The 18489-nt window shown below is 44.5% G+C and overlaps 1 protein-coding gene across 2 annotated transcripts in view; it reads left to right on the top strand.

Moving 5' to 3' along the window:
- Positions 1-18489, top strand: part of SMYD4 (SET and MYND domain containing 4) — a 30125-nt gene that overhangs the window by 9576 nt on the left and 2060 nt on the right. The window contains exons 4-10 of one of the 2 annotated variants that reach the window (XM_079798623.1): positions 1483-1572; positions 6844-8008; positions 14009-14191; positions 14655-14818; positions 16042-16174; positions 17216-17332; positions 17539-17662. In XM_079798623.1, coding sequence (XP_079654749.1) covers positions 1483-1572; positions 6844-8008; positions 14009-14191; positions 14655-14818; positions 16042-16174; positions 17216-17332; positions 17539-17662 — 1976 coding nt within the window. Of the gene's footprint in view, positions 1-1482; positions 1573-6843; positions 8009-14008; positions 14192-14654; positions 14819-16041; positions 16175-16474; positions 17155-17215; positions 17333-17538; positions 17663-18489 lie in introns of those variants that run through there. The other variant, XM_079798624.1, reaches the window with a different exon arrangement.

The raw sequence follows: 18489 nt of genomic DNA, 5'->3' as shown, positions 1-18489 counted from the left end.
TTGTATGTGCCCTGACCAGGGATCGAACCCTCAACCTTGGTGTATGGGGACCATGCTCTAACCAACTGAGCTACCTGGATAGGGCCACACTCTTTTTATACAGTCTTTAGCACTGTCCTTTTGCCACTTAATATTATCTTAAGATCATTTTTTACATTTAATTGATGTCCTATAGATGAATATCTGTCATTTTCTATCTTGCTATTTCAAACAATTCTGTGATGAGAAACTTTGCATGTATGTTATTTTGCACATATCTATAGGATAAATATATATCTGTAGGACAAATTCTTAGAAGAGAAATTGCTGGGTCAATGGATCCGTATAGTTAAATTGCCCTCTATAATCATGAGATCAATTTACCCTCCCACTAGCAACACATGAGAATAATTACTATCCCACTGCTAGTGTCCTAGCAATTTTATTTTTCTTTGCCAAACTGATAGGTAAAAAATGGAATCTCAGTAAAGTTTTAATTTGCATTTTGCTGATTATGAATGAGGTTGAGTATTTTTTATATATTTAAGAGCCATTTATATTTCCCATTAGAACTGTTCATATAATTTACTTATTTTCCGATTGAGTTTTTGGTTGTCATCTTATTGATCTGTAGGAACTGTTCATAAAGTAAAGAAATGAGCCCTTTGTCTGTAATATGAGTTGCAGATATATTTTTCCCGTTCAGTGTTTGTCTTTTGATATTGCTTTTATCGGTTTTTACTGTAAAGAAATTTGTTATTTTTATGTGGTCAAATTTATTAACCTTTTATGACTTCTGGGTTTGGTGTCATAATTAGAAAGGTATTCCTCACTGCAGCATCCCGTTAGACTATTTCTGTGGTTTCCTCCAGTGCTCTTATAGTTTCGCTTTTTACATTAAGATTTTGATTCATTTGGAATTTATCCTATTGAAAGTCTTATCATATATAGAGAACCAATTTTATTTTTCCTCAGTGGCTACCTGTTTTCCCCAATACTTTTTACTGAATAATTCCCATCTTTTCTCCAGTGCTTTGAGATGCGACCATTTTATTATTAATCCTTGGTGGTAGAACAAACATGGCCCTTCTCTGCTTTCATTTCCATATATTTGGCTATCTCTCTATGAATTACCCATTTGTTTCCCATATATCATTAGTGCTGCTTCTTTTGTGAATTTCTATTTGTGCCACTCACTCTTTGTTATGTGTAGGATTATGCTCCTCACTTTTCATTTACCTTTAGTATTGTTTGTGCCTGAAGAAGCTGTGTCTGATGCTGTTACCTTCAAAGTGCTTTGAGTATTTATTTCTTCACTTGCCCTTCGCAGCTTTGCTCAAAACTAGTTAGAAATGAAGCTGAAGCAGGTGAAGCACAAAGAAATCCAGTAAAATTTCCTAATTGCACCCAGTCTTTAATAGTAGAGCCCCTATTATCTGAAAACAAAATAGTTTAAAGATGCTATTCCCCATTTATACCTTTAACTGGTTCATTGTTTTGCAGGGAGTATCGCATTCAAGGCCAAACACTGAGGACATTTCGTTGTGTTACGCCAATCGCTCTGCAGCCCTCTTCCGCCTGGGCCAGTATGAAGTGAGTATTAGGATGCCTGGTGTGATTGGAGAGGATCTGGAGGAGGTTTGCTGGAGGACTAGACCTTTGTCTCTGCTTCTGCCTTAGAACACTAAAATTGAGCCTGGCCAGCGTGGCTCAGTGGTTGAGCATGGACCTATGAACCAGGAGGACACGGTTCAATTCCTGGTCAGGACACATGCCCTGGTTGCGGCCTTGATCCCCCGTAGGGGGCATGCAAGAGGTAGCCAATCAATGATTCTCATCATTGGTGTTTCTATCTCTCTCTCTCCTTTCCTCTCTCTGAAAACAATAAAATTCTATTTAAAAATAAATAAATAAAAATAAAATTGAGCCATGCTGCAATTAGTTGAATTGGAAGCAAATTGATCTCCTCCCAAACTTGTTTTTTCTCCTGATTCATTTTACCTGTCAGACGTGATTATGTGAGATAGTGGTGGTTGATAAGAGATCATGCCACATTCCACAGGATATTGGACTATATCCAGTGGGTCAGCAGTTCTCAGTGTTGAGATCAGCTGTGAGATAAGTTGCTAATAATACTTCAGGTTCCAAGTGTTTGCAAACTATTTACTTGTGTGTTTAAAAAAAAAAAAAAGTAGAGTGTATTCAAGATGATTCCTGCAATAACATAGCTCGCTTTTTTTTAATTTCTTTATTGATTGTGTTATTACATATGTGTCCTTATTCCCCCATTACCCCCCAACTCCCCCCATTCATGCCCTTACCCCCCTGTTGTCTGTGTCCATTGATTAGGCTTATATGCATGCATATAAGTCCTTTGGTTGGTCTCTCCCCCTTACCCCCACCCTCCCCTACCTTCCCTGAGGTTTGAGGTTCTGATTGATGTTTCTCTGCCTCTGGATCTGTTTGTTGTTTTTTTTTTTAATAAATCTCTATTGTTCAGATTATTACAATTATTCCTCTTTTTTCCCCCCATAGCTCCCCTCCACCCGGTTCCCACCCCACCCTCTGCCCTTACCCCCCTCACTGTCCTCATCCATAGGTGTACAATTTTTGTCCAGTCTCTTCCTGCACCCCCCACTCCCCTTTTCCCCCGAGAATTGTCAGTCCACTCCCTTTCTATGCCCCTGATTCTATTATATTCACCAGTTAATACTGTTCATCAGATTTTTTATTCACTTGATTTTTAGGTTCACTTGTTGATAGATATGTATTTGTTGTTCATAATTTTTATCTTTACATTTTTCTTCTTCTTCCTCTTCTTAAAGAATACCTTTCAGCATTTCATATAATACTGTTTTGGTGGTGATGAACTCCTTTAGCTTTTTCTTACCTGTGAAGCTCTTTATCTGACCTTTAATTCTGAGTGATAGCTTTGCTGGGTAGAGTAATCTTGGTTGTAGGTTCTTGCTATTCATCACTTTGAATATTTCTTGCCACTGCTGTCTGGCCTGCATAGTTTCTGTTGAGAAATCAGCTGACAATCATATGGGTGCTCCCTTGTAGGTAACTAACTCTTTTTCTCTTGCTGCTTTTAATATTCTCTCTTTGTCTTTTGCTCTTGGCATTTTAATTATGATGTGTCTTGGTGTGGTTGTCTTTGGATTCCTTTTGTTTGGGGTTCTCTGCGCTTCCTGGACTTGTAAGTCTATTTCTTTCACCAGGTAGGGGAAGTTTTCTGTCATTATTTCTTCAAATAGTTTTTCAGTATCTTGTTCTCTCTCTTCTTCTGGCACCCCCATAATTCGGATGTTGGTAGCTTGAAGTTGTCCCAGAGGCTCCTTACACTATCTTCATATTTTTGGATTCTTTTTTTTTTTTTTTTTTGCTTTTCCAGTTGGGTGTTTTTTGCTTCTTTGTATTTCAAATCTTTGACTTGATTCTTGCGATCCTCTAGTCTGCTATTTGATCTCTGTATATTATTGTATATTATTTTTTTTATTTCAGTTAGTGTGTGCTTAATTTCTAGTTGGTCCTTTTTCATATCCTCGAGGGTCTTGCTAACTTTATCGGCCTTTTCTAAAAATTCTTGAAAAACCTTATAACCGTGGTTTTGAACTCTATATCCAGTCGTTTGCTTTCCTCCATTTCTTTCATTTGTGACCTGTTTCTTTGTCTCCACATTTTGGCTGCTTCCCTGAGTTGATAGAGTGGCTTTGTGTGCTAGGTGTCCTATAGGGCCCAGTGGCTCAGCCTCCCCAGTTACCTGAGGTGGACACTCTTGGTGCACCCCTTTGTGGGCTGTGTGCACAGTCTTGTTGTAGTTAAGCCTTGATTGTTGTTGGTATCACTGGGAGGAATTGACCTCCAGGCCAATTGGCTGTGAGGATTAGCTGTGTCTACGATGGGAGAATTTCTGTGCTGGAGACACCCTTATGAGACAAGACTTGCTTCAGTGGGGCTTTGGTGCTCACTGAGTCTGCCCCCTGAGTGTGTCCCTTATGGATCTGAGGAGTTGTAATCTGGATGGTCCCACTCTGATGCCTGGGTACACTGGCTCTTGGATCTCCAAGGAGGTGCTAATTTAGCCTCTGCCTGGGGCCACCCAGCTGGAGCTATGGAGAGATCTGCAGATTCCTCTTCTTTGTTTGGGTTTTGGAGGTGCCCAGATGAGGCCCAGCTGTGAAGCAATGCAAGCTGCTGTGGGGCCTTGGGCCTTCTTTTGGATACTCTGGGTCTCACTGACTCAGCTGCAGTTTGTTAGGTAAGTTTAGAATTCAAAGGACCAGGCCATTCATATGCAAAAGCCTCTGCGCTCAACTTGGATGGGGTGGAGTCTCAGGGCGGAGCAAACAGCAATGGCTTCCCATCAGCCCTGCCCTAAGAGGCCCCTGGGTCTCAGTGTCCCGCGGTAATCGCTGCCAGCACCTCTGAGAGAAAGCTGCCCTCCAGTTTCACCCACTGCCAGACAGTCCGGTTTCTCCCCGTATGAGTCTGGGTTCCCAGAGTCTCGCCCGGAACTGGAGTTCAGAGCAGTCGCGAACTTTTGTCCCCGCCCCCCCCAATTGAGATAGCCAGCCGCGTACTCAGTTGCCAGCCCTCTCCGCGTGCGTGCCTCTGTACCTCTGCCTCCTGCAGCTCCTATGAGTCTCAGTGTGCTTTTCTCTTTCCTTCTAGTTGTAGAATTTCCACTCAGCCAGCCTTCCTGTGGTTCTGGATGATGTCTGTTTTGTCTTTTAACTGTAGTTTTGAAATTGTTGTACGAGGCAGCAGTTTAGGTGTTTACCTATGTGGCCATCTTGGTTTCTCTCTGGATCTGTTTTTGTTCATCATTTTATGTTGTTCATTATATTTTATAAATGAGTGAGTTCATGTGATATTTATCTTTCTCTTCCTGACTTATTTCACTTAGCATAATGCTCTCCAGCTCCATCCATGTTGTTGCAAATGGTAAGAACTCCTTCTTTTTCCCCACAGCATAGTATTCCATTGTGTACGTGTACAACAGTTTTCTAATCCACTCATCTGCTGATGGGCACTTAGGCTGTTTCCAAATCTTAGCTATGGTGAATTGTGCTGCTATGAACATAGGGGTGCATATATCCTTTCTGATTCGTGTTTCTAGTTTCTTGGGATATATTCCTAGAATTGGGATCACTGGGTCAAATGGGAGTTCCATTTTTAGTTTTTTGAGGAAACTCCATACTGTTCTCCACAGTGGCTGCACCAGTCTGCATTCCCACCAGCAGTGCACGAGGGTTCCTTTTTCTCTGCATCCTCGCCAGCACTTGTCGTTTGTTGATTTGTTGATGATAGCCATTCTGACAGGTGTGAGATGGTACCGCATTGTGTTTTGATTTGCATCTCTCAGATGATTAGTGACTTTGAGCAGGTTTTCATATGTCTCTTGGCCTTCCTTCTGTCTTCTTTCGAAAAGTATCTATTTAGGTCAGTTGCCCATTTTTTTATTGGGTTGTTTAACTTCCTTTTATTAAGTTGTATGAGTCATAGCTCACTTTTAATATGCATTTTGAGTGGAAAAAATAAAAGTGGCACCAAAATGCCTGTGTATATCAGTGAGGGGGTGGGCTCTGGGTGGGGGTGGGTTTCTTCTCATTCCGTACTTGAGGTCCAAGGATAAGCTCTAAATTACCACTTTGGTACATCCATTTCAGAATTACACAGAAATTTAAATTATGCACTAGAATAAGAGTGATTTTAGTAATTACAAGTTTACACTTATTGCCCTTTGGACTAAAAAAGAAGAGCAAGACTCTGGGTCGTAAACAAGGAAGTCCTGGACTACTGAAGACAGTGATTGGAAGAACTTGTGAAACATTTAACCCTTTTTAACTTCCCTGTATTGGTTATTTCTTTCTTTCTTTTTTTTTTAAATATATTTTATTGATTTTTCACAGAGAGGAAGAGAGAGGGATAGAGAGTTAGAAACATCGATGATAGAGAAACATCGATCAGCTGCCTCTTGCACAACCCCCACTGGGGATGTGCCATCAACCAAGGTACATGCCCCTGACCGGAATCGAACCTGGGACCCTTCAGTCCGCAGGCCGACGCTCTATCCACTGAGCCAAACCGGTTTCGGCTGTATTGGTTATTTCTATTTCCGTTCTTATAGTAATGGTTACCATGTATTGAGCACATACAATGTTCTAGGCACTCATTTCAGCACTTTAGATAGATTACCTTATTTTTATCCTTATTTCAGCCCTATGAGAGAGAGAGATTATTTCCCCTATTTTTCAGATGAGAAGACTAAGACATTGAGAAATTAAGTCACTTGCACAGACCATACAGCTACTAAAAAGCAGAGTTCGTACTGGAATGCAGGCCCTGCCCTCTTGATCACCATACTATAATTCTTCTATCTGTAAGACTATTTTCTTTTTTAAATATATTTTATTGATTTTTTACAGAGAGGAAGAGAGAGGGATAGAGAGTTAGAAACATCGATGAGAGAGAAACATCGATCAGCTGCCTCTTGCACACCCCCCACTGGGGATGTGCCCGCAACCAAGGTACATGCCCTTGACCGGAATCAAACCTGGGACCCTTCAGTCCGCAGGCCGATGCTCTATCCACTGAGCCAAACCGGTTTCGGCATGTAAGACTATTTTCCTTGAAAAACAGAAATATTTAATAAGGTGGTTCAATATAATCTCTTTAGCATGGATTCCTAATCACTCAAAAGATCACATGGTAGAATATGATTTAAAGAAAGAAGCACATGCTTGCCGTTGCTCCCTTTTTAATAATCTTCCATTTTCCTCTAGATTTTTGTTAAGACTCTCAGTAGATATTGAAGAGTAGGGACCAAGGATCATTTTGGGATTTCCTTTCTGTTTTCAGACATGTCTTAAAGACATCACCAGAGCACAGATGCATGGGTATCCAGAAAGATTGCAACTCAAGATGATGTTACGTAAGGCAGAGTGTCTGGTGACTCTGGGGAGACTACAGGAGGCAAGCCAGATCATCCGTGATCTTGAAAGTAATTTCACTGACAGACAAACCCTAGCAGCTTCCCAGTTCCAAATTCTGCAGAGTACCTTCCGTCGTCTAAAAATGAAGGTACAAGAACAGGAGACCCCCACAGGAACCTTCCCAGCAGCTCTAACCACCGACTTTGAGGATATGAACCTAAGGGAAGAGAGTGAACAGATTGCCTGTGCATCATCATCTGTCACTTTATGCACAGACCCTTTAAAAGGCCGCAGTCTGATCGCCACAAAGGATATTCTCCCCGGAGAGCTCCTGGTGAAAGAGGATGCATTCGTGAGTGTCCTCAACCCAGGAGAAATGCCACCGCTACGTGCCGGCCTGGAGAGCAAGTGGGATACCAGAGTTACCAATGGGGACCTCTGCTGTCACCGGTGTTTGAAGCACACTTTGGCCACGGTTCCCTGTGACGGATGCAGCTATGCCAAGTATTGCAGCCAGGAGTGTATGCAGCAGGCCTGGGATCTCTACCATAGGGTAGAGTGTCCTCTAGGCGGGCTGCTTCTCACACTGGGGGTCTTTTGCCACGTTGCCCTGAGGGCAACCCTCTTAGCTAGATGTGAGGATGTTGGCAAAGTCACAAGGAAGCTTGGTGATGAGATCAGTAACCGGGACATCTGTTCGCCTGAAAGCAAGAATCTGGTGCAAACACTCAGTCACGACCTGGGAGGGGAGAGTGAGAAAAATGGCGGAACAGTTGAGCCCCCGATTCCTGGATGTGATGTTAACGGGAAGTATGGAAGTAATTATAATGCTGTCTTGCACCTTTTGCCCCACACTCAAAATCATGGCCCAGAGCACAAATTCCTCTGCGCGCTCAGTGTTGCTGCACTGTGCAGGCAGCTGGAAGCAGCCAGTTTGCAGACCCGCACAACAAGTCTGAAATCCTCTCAGCCCAAAGCTGCAGTGGTTCCTGCGATGCGTCCAGAGTTGCATGGTTGGGGAGTGGCCATGCTGAGACACATGTTACAGCTACAGTGTAATGCTCAGGCAATAACTACCATACAGCAAACAGGTAAGGGAAACTTTTCTGCTCACTATATTGTTCTTTTTTTTTCCCCCCCAATCCTCACCCGAGGACATGCTAGGAGAAGGGAAGCCAAGCAGGAGCAGGGGGGTGGAGGGGTGGAGGGGTGGCGGTCGATCAGTTGCCTTCCACATGCACCCCGACGAGGGATCGAACCTGAAACCCAGATATGTGCCCTGATCAGGAATCAACCTAGCAACCTTTGGGTGCATGGGTCAGTGCTTCCAACCAACTGAGCCCCTCCGGCCAGGCACAGTATTGTCCTTGATGTAGCTGTTTGGGGAGAAAGAACTATAAAAAAAACCTCAGGTAGTTTCATGGGAAAACACAGTGGTCTTGTATGATCATGATTATGCCATTGAGAAGCTATGTGAACTTAACAAATGATTTGATCTCACTCTGCCTCCGTTTTCTCATCTTTAAAGGGGGGAAGAGGGGCGGGGAGGGAGTTTAAACCCACACAACTTTTGAGAGTTGTGAAGATGACATGTTTGTTTATAAAAATACTTTAAAGTTAAAAACCCTATTACTCTATTTTTTATTGTGAAGGAAAACTGAAACTATCGTTAAAGAAGACTGCAGAAAGAACGGGGCCTGTAGTTAAGGTATCAGAGTCTTAGCTCACTCATGTGACTCGGATACTCTGTCTCCTCTCTTTCCAATGGACAAATTTTCTTATTCTCTTGTTTTAAATTTCCAAGAGAGGAATCCGGCCGAGCACAACTTTTCACACAATGCTAACATCAGCTGTTGGCCGGCCTGTGTTTGGGCTGCCCACTGGTCAGGTGGCCAAGAACCTAGGAGCCACTTCTAGACACAGACCAGCCCAGCCCTGCTTTAATGAACCAGCCTGTTTAAGGTGGATGGGGAGGTTGGATGTGCCCAGCATCATAACTGACATCTCTAATATGAATGTACTGACAACAGACCTATTATTACAAAAGAAATGCTATTTCCAGTACTTCCATCATATGATCTCCATTTTAGCAGATAATGTCTTTCGATTTAATCAGTTCATTACATTTTTCTGAATTTTATAGACAGATTAGTATTAAATGTGGCTGAGCTCTTTGATCTCATATTAGGTAATATAGAATTTTGTCAACCTTTCGTTTATAGAGTCTTATCTTTAATTTTAGTTTAGCTGTCAAGTTATGTGGTATATAGGTGTTTCACTAGAGGTGTTTTGGGGTAAGACTCTCTTCCCCGTCCTGTAGCACATGTAGGACATCCAATAATAGCACTGGCTTCATCCCATGTTACTACAAAATCACATTGCAAGCTAGACTCCATTTTCTTCTCTGCCTTCTTTTGCTTCTTTGAGCCATTGCTACCTTCTAAAATACATCTTTTGAGTATTTTCCCAGAATTATATTTTTCCCTTGGGTACATTCACTAGCATTTTAAAAAGTATTGTTTACATTTTGTTTTATTTTTCTGAATATAAAAAATAATATATGGGCTTCCAGATTATAATGGCAGAAAGTAACCAACTCTTTTTTAAAAATATGTTTTTTATTGGTTTTAGAGAAGAAGGGAGAGGAAGAGAGAGAAAAAAACATTGATCAGCTACCTCCTTCACACCCCCTACTGGGGATCGAACCCACAACCTAGGTATGTGCTGTGACCAGGAATCGAACCAGTGACCTTTTGGTGCCCAGGGTGACACTCCACTAATTGAGCCGCCTGTCCAGGGCTCAAATATGTTTCATATGAACATTTTTAGGCACTTGATACATATTGCCAAATTGCTCTCCAGGAAAGTTGGACTGGTTACATGCCCACCAGCAATGTTCACTTTCATTTTTTAAGTCAATCAAATTTTGTTTTAGTCTACTCATATTTCTAATCTTATTATATCCCTTTTTATTATTTCTTTGGGGTTCTAGCACCTCCCAATTTTTTTTAAAATATATTTTATTGATTTTTTACAGAGAGGAAGAGAGAGGGATAGAGAGTTAGAAACATCGATGAGAGAGAAACATCGATCAGCTGCCTCTTGCACACCCCCTACTGGGGATATGCCCGCAACCAAGGTACATGCCCTTGACCGGAATCGAACCTGGGACCCTTGAGTCTGCAGGCCGCCAGCACCTCCCAATTTAGTGTTCTCATTGAATTTCATTAGCAGCTGTTCCATTAGTAGCACAGAAGAAGGATTAAAGTGTTAACTAGAATAGACTTGGATAAAAACCTACAAAAATGTATGTTTTTATCTTTGCATAAATCCTATCTAATCAAAGTTTCTCAGAAACCTCTCTTTGGTACTGAAGGGTGAGAACTGACCATTGATGATATTCTAGACTTTGGTATGTGTGGTTCTACCTCAGTGGGAATGGCGCATTGGTGATGTAGCTGAATTAACTTCATAACAAGGCTTAATGAGGTTCTATATAGATTTAGGTCAATTCACTGCCCTTTGTTTCCACTCTTTAACAACCAGGGAATCTACTTTCAATTGGGATCCTTGATTACTTCTTTTTTATATATACACTAGGGGCCCAGTGCATGAATTCTTGCACCTTGAAAGGAACTGTGGGCCTCGAGGCTGCGGTAGGCACAGGGGCAGGTCTCGGCCCATCCTCCGCGCCCCCGCCCCAGCCTCTCCCACTGTGGCCCCAATCCCCTGTCTGTCGCAGCCCTGCTCCCGCCGCTCCCACTGCCGCCACCACTCCCACGTGCTGACAACGCGGAGTGATTGGAGCCAGCACCAGCAACAGGTGCGAGCAGGGCCAGCACTGTCAGCAGGTGCGAGTGGTGGCTGCTGCCCCGATCGCCCCTCAGGAGCAGGGGGAGGTAGAGAAGCCCTCAGGGGCGATCAGGGCCGGCAGCCACCACTCGAACCCGCTGATGACGCTGAGTGATTGGGACTGGTGTTGGGCACCGGCAGCAGGTGTGAGCAGCGGCTCCAGCACCAGCTGTGGTGCAGGTGGGGCCGGCGCAGGCAGTAGGTGCAAGCGCCAGGCGGGACCGTGGCACAAGAGAGCAAAGAATTATATTTTCTTTTTTTTAATTTCTTTATTGATTAAGGCAGGCGTCCTCAAACTACAGCCCGCGGGCCACATGCGGTGTTTTTGCCGTTTTGTTTTTTTACTTCAAAATAAGATATGTGCAGTGTGCATAGGAATTTGTTCATAGTTTTTTTTAAACTATAGTCCGGCCCTCCAACGGTCTGAGGAACAGTGAACTGGCCCCCTGTTTAAAAAGTTTGAGGACCCCTGGATTAAGGTGTTACATATGTGTCCTTATTCCCCTATTAACCCCTTATATCCCCCCACTCATGCCCTCACCCCCCTGTTGTCTGTGTTCATTGGTTAGGCTTATATTCATGCATACAAGTCCTTTGGTTGATCTCTCCCCCTTACCCCCACCCTTCCCTACCTTCTCTCTGAGGTTTGATGGTTTGATCGATATTTCCAAAGAATTTTCAGTAATCACCAGAGGCTTGCCCCAATGACAGCGACCGGCGCCCCGCCTTGGTCTGGCGCCCCGCTCGCCTGCTCCACTATCCCACCACCGCCAACATCTGCCATGTTCCTCACACGCCCCCTGGTGGTCAGCACACTCAGTGACGGGTTGTTCTGGTTTTTCTGAAGTTCAGTCTATTTGCATATTAGCCTTTTATTATATAGGATGTATATGTTTATTGATTTTAGAGAGAAAGGGAGAGGGAGAGAGAGATAGAAACATCGATGAGAGAGAAATATCATCTATCGGCTGCCTTCTGCACGCCCCCCACAGGGGATTGAGTTGCAACCTGGGCATGTGCCCTGAGCGGGAATCAAACCAGTGGCTCTTGGTTCCTGGCTCAACACTCAACCACAGAGCTACATCAGCCAGGCTCAATATACTATTCTTTAAGAAATAATAATAAAAATAAATATAGGGATATTAGCAAGGTAAGGGTAAAATAAAAAATCATTCTCTCTCCTTTTTTCTTTTATGCACAAAATGTCACATATTCTATTTGGTTGATAAGGTACATACATATTCTCACTTTCTATTATCTACTGAGAGATGACTAATACAAAATATTGACTAATTTTTTTAAATCAATACTTAATTTTTTAGAAATAATTAGAGAGACTCAACTCTGACATAAATACTCACCCCACCCAGTTCCTGGGCCTACTTCTGTTAGAAGATAACCTATAAATAATTCATGAAGCTGACATTACTCGTTGTATTGTGATCATGTTTTCTGGGAAAGTCTTAGCAGCTGTTCTAATATAGATTGCCAGTCATCAGTAGTTGGGAATGCAAGTCAACTTTTAATTATGCAGAGGCTGATTATTCAGACCACAAACTGCTCATGCCCTGTACTGCTCCTTCCTGCTGCCTACCTTTTAGCATTTTCACTGCTCATTAGCACGTACACCAGGAGGGAGGCATTGGACCGAGGGGGAGGAGGGGAAACGAGAGTTCATTAAGCACTTAGGAGAAGCTCATGAAAGATTTCAATACAATCGGTAAAATTGTTTACTGAAATGGAATCATTTGGATTCTCAGTGAATTTTATTTGTCCTATTCTTGTCCTCCATAGCAACACATAATGGGGTGGCCTGCAGAGAGACATTATTCCTCTATTCCATGTGTTCCTTTCCAGAACTCTTTCACGTGATGGTTCATGATATTTTCTCTTTTCATTACATTTGTACCTAGGCTTTGGAAATGGGTATGTTGAGATTCCTGGCATGCACCGTGATGCCACAATTATCTAACGATTTTTCCGTTTTCCAGAAAACTGAAAGTTTTCCTTTAAGTACCAATATCTTTCATATGGCAACCAGTTTTGTTGGAAATATGATTTCCTCGTACTTAAACCAAGGCCACTGAGCACAATGTAAGGCCTTTCCTGGATGCCCGGCTTCCCTGTATGTTGTGCCTGTTCCTGAGATATCTGGGGCTGGTACAGAAGCCCACGCAGGTGTGCTGTCAGTCAGCCTCCAGGGAAGTGCACGGTGCCGTTGTAGTAAAACTCCAGTGGTGCGGTGTTTCTGTTTGCCCTACGGCTGTTATTCTCGTATAAGTTCCCTGCCTCCTCCTCCAGTCTGTCACCTGTCTCTTTGGTCGTTGTCAAAACCTGCCTCTTATCAGTTCTCTGTTTCTGGGCTGTTGCGGGCTGAGAAACTGAATAACTAAGCCAGTCAGGACTGTGGCTAAAATAAGAGCAAGTAGGGCCTGCTGGAGAGTACAAAGACTCGCAGGGGAATAGAAGTGCATGGGCTTCGGTACAGAAATAGCCCCCCTGCTCAGAGGCCCTTTTCCTCCTTTCCTTCCTAATCTTCAGCCAGGTAGTTAAATTGCTGGTTAACTGTGTTTCAAAGAAGACATTGTTAAGAAAAAAATACATTATTTGGGACATGAGGCTATCTTGAATAGACTTAGTCCAGAATGTTTTTTCAGTGAGATCTGCTGACCGATGTCCCATAAAGTTGGGACATAGGGCAGAATGAACAGGAGAGCATCAGAACTATGGCTTTTTAAAAATAGATTATAAGCCTGTTTAGTTTCAGATAGTAATTAGGTTACTTGTGCTATTAACCAATTAGACTTAGCAAACCAAAGACCAGTTAAACAAAAGCACTGGACTATAAAAATCTTTGGGAAATAAACTCAGCAGGTCCTCTAGTTTCTGTGTTCTCATGAACGTCATGGAGGTGTCCACCTAGACAGCTCCCTACTGATAATTCCTTTTTTATTGTTTTTTTATAAACTCTAATCTTTGGGCTTTTTGCGGTACTGAGACACGATGGTTAGATCCCAGGATTCCGGTGGACTTTTCATGTGTTCATTTGCTCCGCTTCCTGGGGACCAGAGTTCGCTGTGAATGAGTCATGTTCCATCTGATTGATATTGGATCCGGCTGTGGAGCTGTGACTCAGATGGGCGTCAGGCCCAATTGCCCAGCTCATCTTCTGAGAAACGGATGGCGAGGCCAGGACTAATGTCCTGACACATTTTTCATTTTTCCTCTCGGACTTTCAGGATCTAAAGAGAGCATCATTACCGACAGCAGGCAGGTCCGCCTTGCCACAGGCATCTTCCCCGTTGTCAGCCTCCTGAACCATTCCTGCAGCCCCAACACCAGTGTGTCCTTCGTTAGCACGGTGGCCACCATCCGGGCCTCACAGCAGATTGGGAAAGGGCAGGAGATTCTCCACTGCTACGGTGAGCCAGCCCTCCTCTCTCCTGTCCCCTGGTCCCGCAGAAAAGGGATTAGCAAGCCGCTGGGCAGGTGTCTTCACCTGGCCAATGCTTGTTTCCTGGAAGAAACAGTGCGTACTCAGGCAAGGTGGGGGCCTTCCGACTGGGCACCGTTGTGTCTAAACTGTCGTGTATGTCACTGCTTCATCCCCATTAACTTTCTGTTCTGAAAATGGGCTGGAAACAACTTTTTGGCTTTTTCCCCCTGTCCCCACAAGTTGGAGGCTTATTTCTATATCTAGTCCCACAAATGTTTGAGTAAAGGGGACCTGTCACATGATGAATAATTGACCAGACCCTCTGCTAAGCCAAAGTTTTTAAAGTGGTGCCTCTCTCAAAAAATAGTAATAGTAATAATAATAATAATAATAATAAAGCAGTGCCTCTCTCTTGCTTTAAACGTTGGCCCCGTGTGATCTCCCTGCAGGGCCTCACGAGAGCAGGATGGGTGTTGCTGAGAGGCAGCGGAAGCTGAGGTCGCAGTATTTCTTTGACTGCACCTGCCTGGCTTGTCAGGACGGAAAGCGCAGAGTGGCCGCAGGGCCCAGGTGGGAAGCGTTCCGCTGTCACAGCTGCGGAGAGCTCATGCAGGTTGGTCTCCCTCTTCTCGACTTCTCCTGGAGGCCCGTTATCCAGCCCCAAGGCCGTAAAACTTTTCGAGGAAGCCATCGGGGCTTACAGGTGCCCAGAGCAGTACTCTCTTCCCTTTCAGGGCATCCTCCCCACACACTGATCACCCACCCCATACCCACCCCCCAGGAACCACAGTGAAAGATCGAATTTAGTAATCTTACAAGGAAAAGATTTGCAAGAGCAAATAACAGAAAATCCCACCTAAACTGGCCTAAGGGGCGGGAGGGGACACTGGGAATTTATTTGCTCAAGTAAATCACTAAAAAGTCCCAGGGTAGAGGCACATCAGATACATCTTAATCCAGGGGCTTAGTAATGTCACCAAGACCCACTTTTTCTCTGTGCCTCCGTTGTCTCTGTTCGCCCATCCTCAGACAGACTTCCCTCTGGTGGTGGCAAGACGACCAGATGCGCTGGTCTAACAGAGGTCTGGGCAAAAATTTCTTTGAGTTTCATTGACCCGATTCCTGTGGCTGGAGGAAAATCAGAGTCAACTGATTTTCCCCCAGCCATTTGGGCCAGAGGAAGGGCCAGTCGGAGCTCCATGCACAACCCTCAGCTACCGGGCACTGACTGTGGGAGGGTGGGAGAGGGTCCCGGGGAGAGGTCAGGTTGCTGTTGCCAAATGTGGGCATCTATACTGGCATCTAAAAAAATAGCAAGTGTTCACCTCTGAGATTTTCTCCTCCGCCAGAGAATTAGGCATTGTTAGGGGAGCAGGAAGTGGAATGTAGACGTGGAAAGTGGCTTGTGTTGGAAAGCTGAAGTTACAAACCCAAGGTCAAATGTCGGGAGGCCTCACCTAGCACCTTTTCCTATTGGTTTTCTTACGGCTTTTGTATAACTACTAGAGATGTGTCTATCATCCAAAGTGCTGGCCCCAAAGAGACATGAGAGAGGGGCTATCAAGATGGAAAGAAATTGTGGACTGCACCAATTTAATTTTGGTTGTAAAAATTATATCTTGGTGGGGAGGGGGCGTGTTGCAGGGATCGGTCACCACTTTCATTAGAATTGCTGCTGTCCAACCCAATTCAGTCAGGCTTCGGTCACGGTGTATTATTGCAGGAGTCTCTCCCCCATCGGTCAGACGCTATGATGGTGTGATCCTATACTGTAAGCACATGCAGTCTTGCTAACCAACTCTGGTACAGGGATAAAGACAAAGCTGACTCCCACAGGGAGGTGATGTGCTGAGCTGTGGCAGCGCCTCCTGTACGGAATCGGCCAGCAGGGACCACCTAGTGTCTCAGTTCCAGGACCTTCAGCAGCAGGTCGGGAAGGCCCAAAAGCTTCTCAGGAATGGCAAACTAGGTGAGTCTGGGTCCCTTCCTTTTTCTTCATTCTGAGATGACTCAAGGATACTCAGTAATGATTGAAAAATTGCACTTAATTATCCCCATGCCAGCCACAAGGTGGCTGTGTAGGCCAAGGAGACCAAAACCTAACCAGTTCAATTTGTGTGGTCCTGGAAAAAGGGCCAGAGGATTTAAGCTGCAGTTCTCTTAGGCATCAGAAGGCTAAGTTCAGGTATCCCATGACAACTAAAGGGTTATCCCTGATACCCATGATCTTTGCGTGTATTCCAGAGGTTCGGTGTCATTTTAATTCCAGGCCCCAGTGACCTAATTTCCTGGAGAAATTGTTCTGCCCTCACCAGAGCCTCATCTCTGTTCTAAGACCAGTGGGGCCCGTGCCTGGTGGGTGTAAGTATCCTGCTTTTTTCAGAGAGGGAGTTGTGGAACTCCTCATTACCCTCGAAAACTCTGCCTTAGAGCTCCACGTCCTGGGAATTTATTTACCCTAGTTTATGAAAGTTGACCTTCAGCTTAGATTTCTGAGTCAAGAGAAACAATGACCATAAGTGGAATGTGTTATCCCACTTCAAACTGAAGTTGGAAACCCAGAGTAAATGTGGGGAGGCCTCACCCCAAACCTTTTTCTACTGAAAGAGAAAACATAAGAGAACAACAGCTTGCCCGGCCGGCATGGCTCAGTGGTTGAGCATTGACCTATGAACCAGGAGGTCACGGTTCGATTCCCGATTCCCTGTCAGGACACATGCCAGGGTTGTGGGCTCAATTCCCAGTGTGGGGCCTGCAGGAGGCAGCCAGTCATTGATTCTCTCTTATCATTGATGTTTGTATCTCTCCTCCCTTCCTCTCTGAAATCAATAAAAATGTATTTTGTAAAAAGAGAGAACAGCAGCTTTATTGGAACAAACATTGTGGGTCACAAGGAGACAAGGTGGGGTTTCCACATTTAGCCCAGCTAATATAACATTTAAGAGCTGGGTTCGCGTGTCTAGGGCTGGGTTGGTGTCTTTAATGAGGTCCCTTTCCTTTGAGTTGACAGAGCGAGCCATTCAGCTGCTGTTGGGGTGCCAGCATGATGCTGAGAGCTTCCTGTCCGCGGAACACAGCCTGGTGGGAGAAATCGAGGATGCCCTGGCCCAGGCCTATGCTGCTTTAGGTACGGCATGTGTCTTTATTTTCTGCTCCAGGGAACAAGTTGGCCTGGTGCGTTTGGCCATGACCCTAGAGCCTCATCTGGTTCGTTATCTCTTAGACTTTCAACTGAGGCTGCTCTCCCTTCCATTTAGCTTTCCTGACCCCAAAAATGTTCATCCACAGTTGATTGTGGTTCTTTTCTGGATCCAGATTTTTATTTCTTTACAGGGGACTGGCAAAAGTCCGCTACCCACCTGCAGAAGAGTCTCCGAGTGGTTGAGGTTCGCCACGGGCCATCCAGTGTTGAAATGGGCCATGAGCTCTTCAAACTGGCCCAAATCTTTTTCAATGGGTAAGTCTCTCTTGCTTCCTAGCACTTGGCCAGCCCACATAGTGTTCTAGCTTTTATTGGGCTCTTCCAGGGATTACTTTTTTCATGTGGTGCTTTTCAGCATGTTGCAACTTCTTTATTTCCCCATTAGGAAAGATCCTATCCTTCTGCTTTGCTGATTAAGTTTCATAATTTTCTCCTGAGAGATCTGGGGGGTAGCTCTTAGCTCTGAGGGAGTTTCCTAGGGAGAACTGCCATGCAGTCCCCCACCCACGACATAGCCGTTCTTCTCAGGCCTCCCCGGTTACTCTCACCTCCCCCCGGCTCATTCTCCACACCCTCAGCTCCAGGGGCTCTTCCTTCTCCCCAGTCCCATTCTTTGTAAAGCAGCTGTTTCCAACCAGGAGTAATTTCCCAGCAGGCATTTGGCAGTGTCTGGAGACAGTCTGCATTGTCATGACTCAGAGTTGCTGCTAAACATCCTGTGTATGCACAGGACAGTCCCTACAGCCAAGAATTACCCAGCTTCTGAGTGGTGGGTAGTCCTGATTCCCGAGGCTCAGAGGCAGTCCATGTGGCCCGAGAGAGAGAAAGGGGCTGCAGACTTATGTCATGGGTGGACTTGATTATCCTGAGTAAACCTTGGGGTAAATATCAGATTAATGCTTTGAGATTTGCCTATCTCTCAGGATCCTAGACTCTTTATGCTTTTTACTATTATTATTACTTTGTTCTCCAACTCTGCCCTGCAAGTGTGTTTGTGAAAGTTGTCTTATCTGCCCTTCTAGATCGTAAGATCCTTGAGGACAAAATGATCTTAATGTTCCTCACAGGGTGTGAGTAGGCCC

Source organism: Cnephaeus nilssonii (assembly GCF_951640355.1).
Source record: "Cnephaeus nilssonii genome assembly, chromosome: 19".
Lineage (NCBI taxonomy): Eukaryota > Metazoa > Chordata > Mammalia > Chiroptera > Vespertilionidae > Cnephaeus > Cnephaeus nilssonii.
Note: the sequence above shows the minus strand (reverse complement) of the source record. Positions and strands in the feature narration are given on the sequence as shown.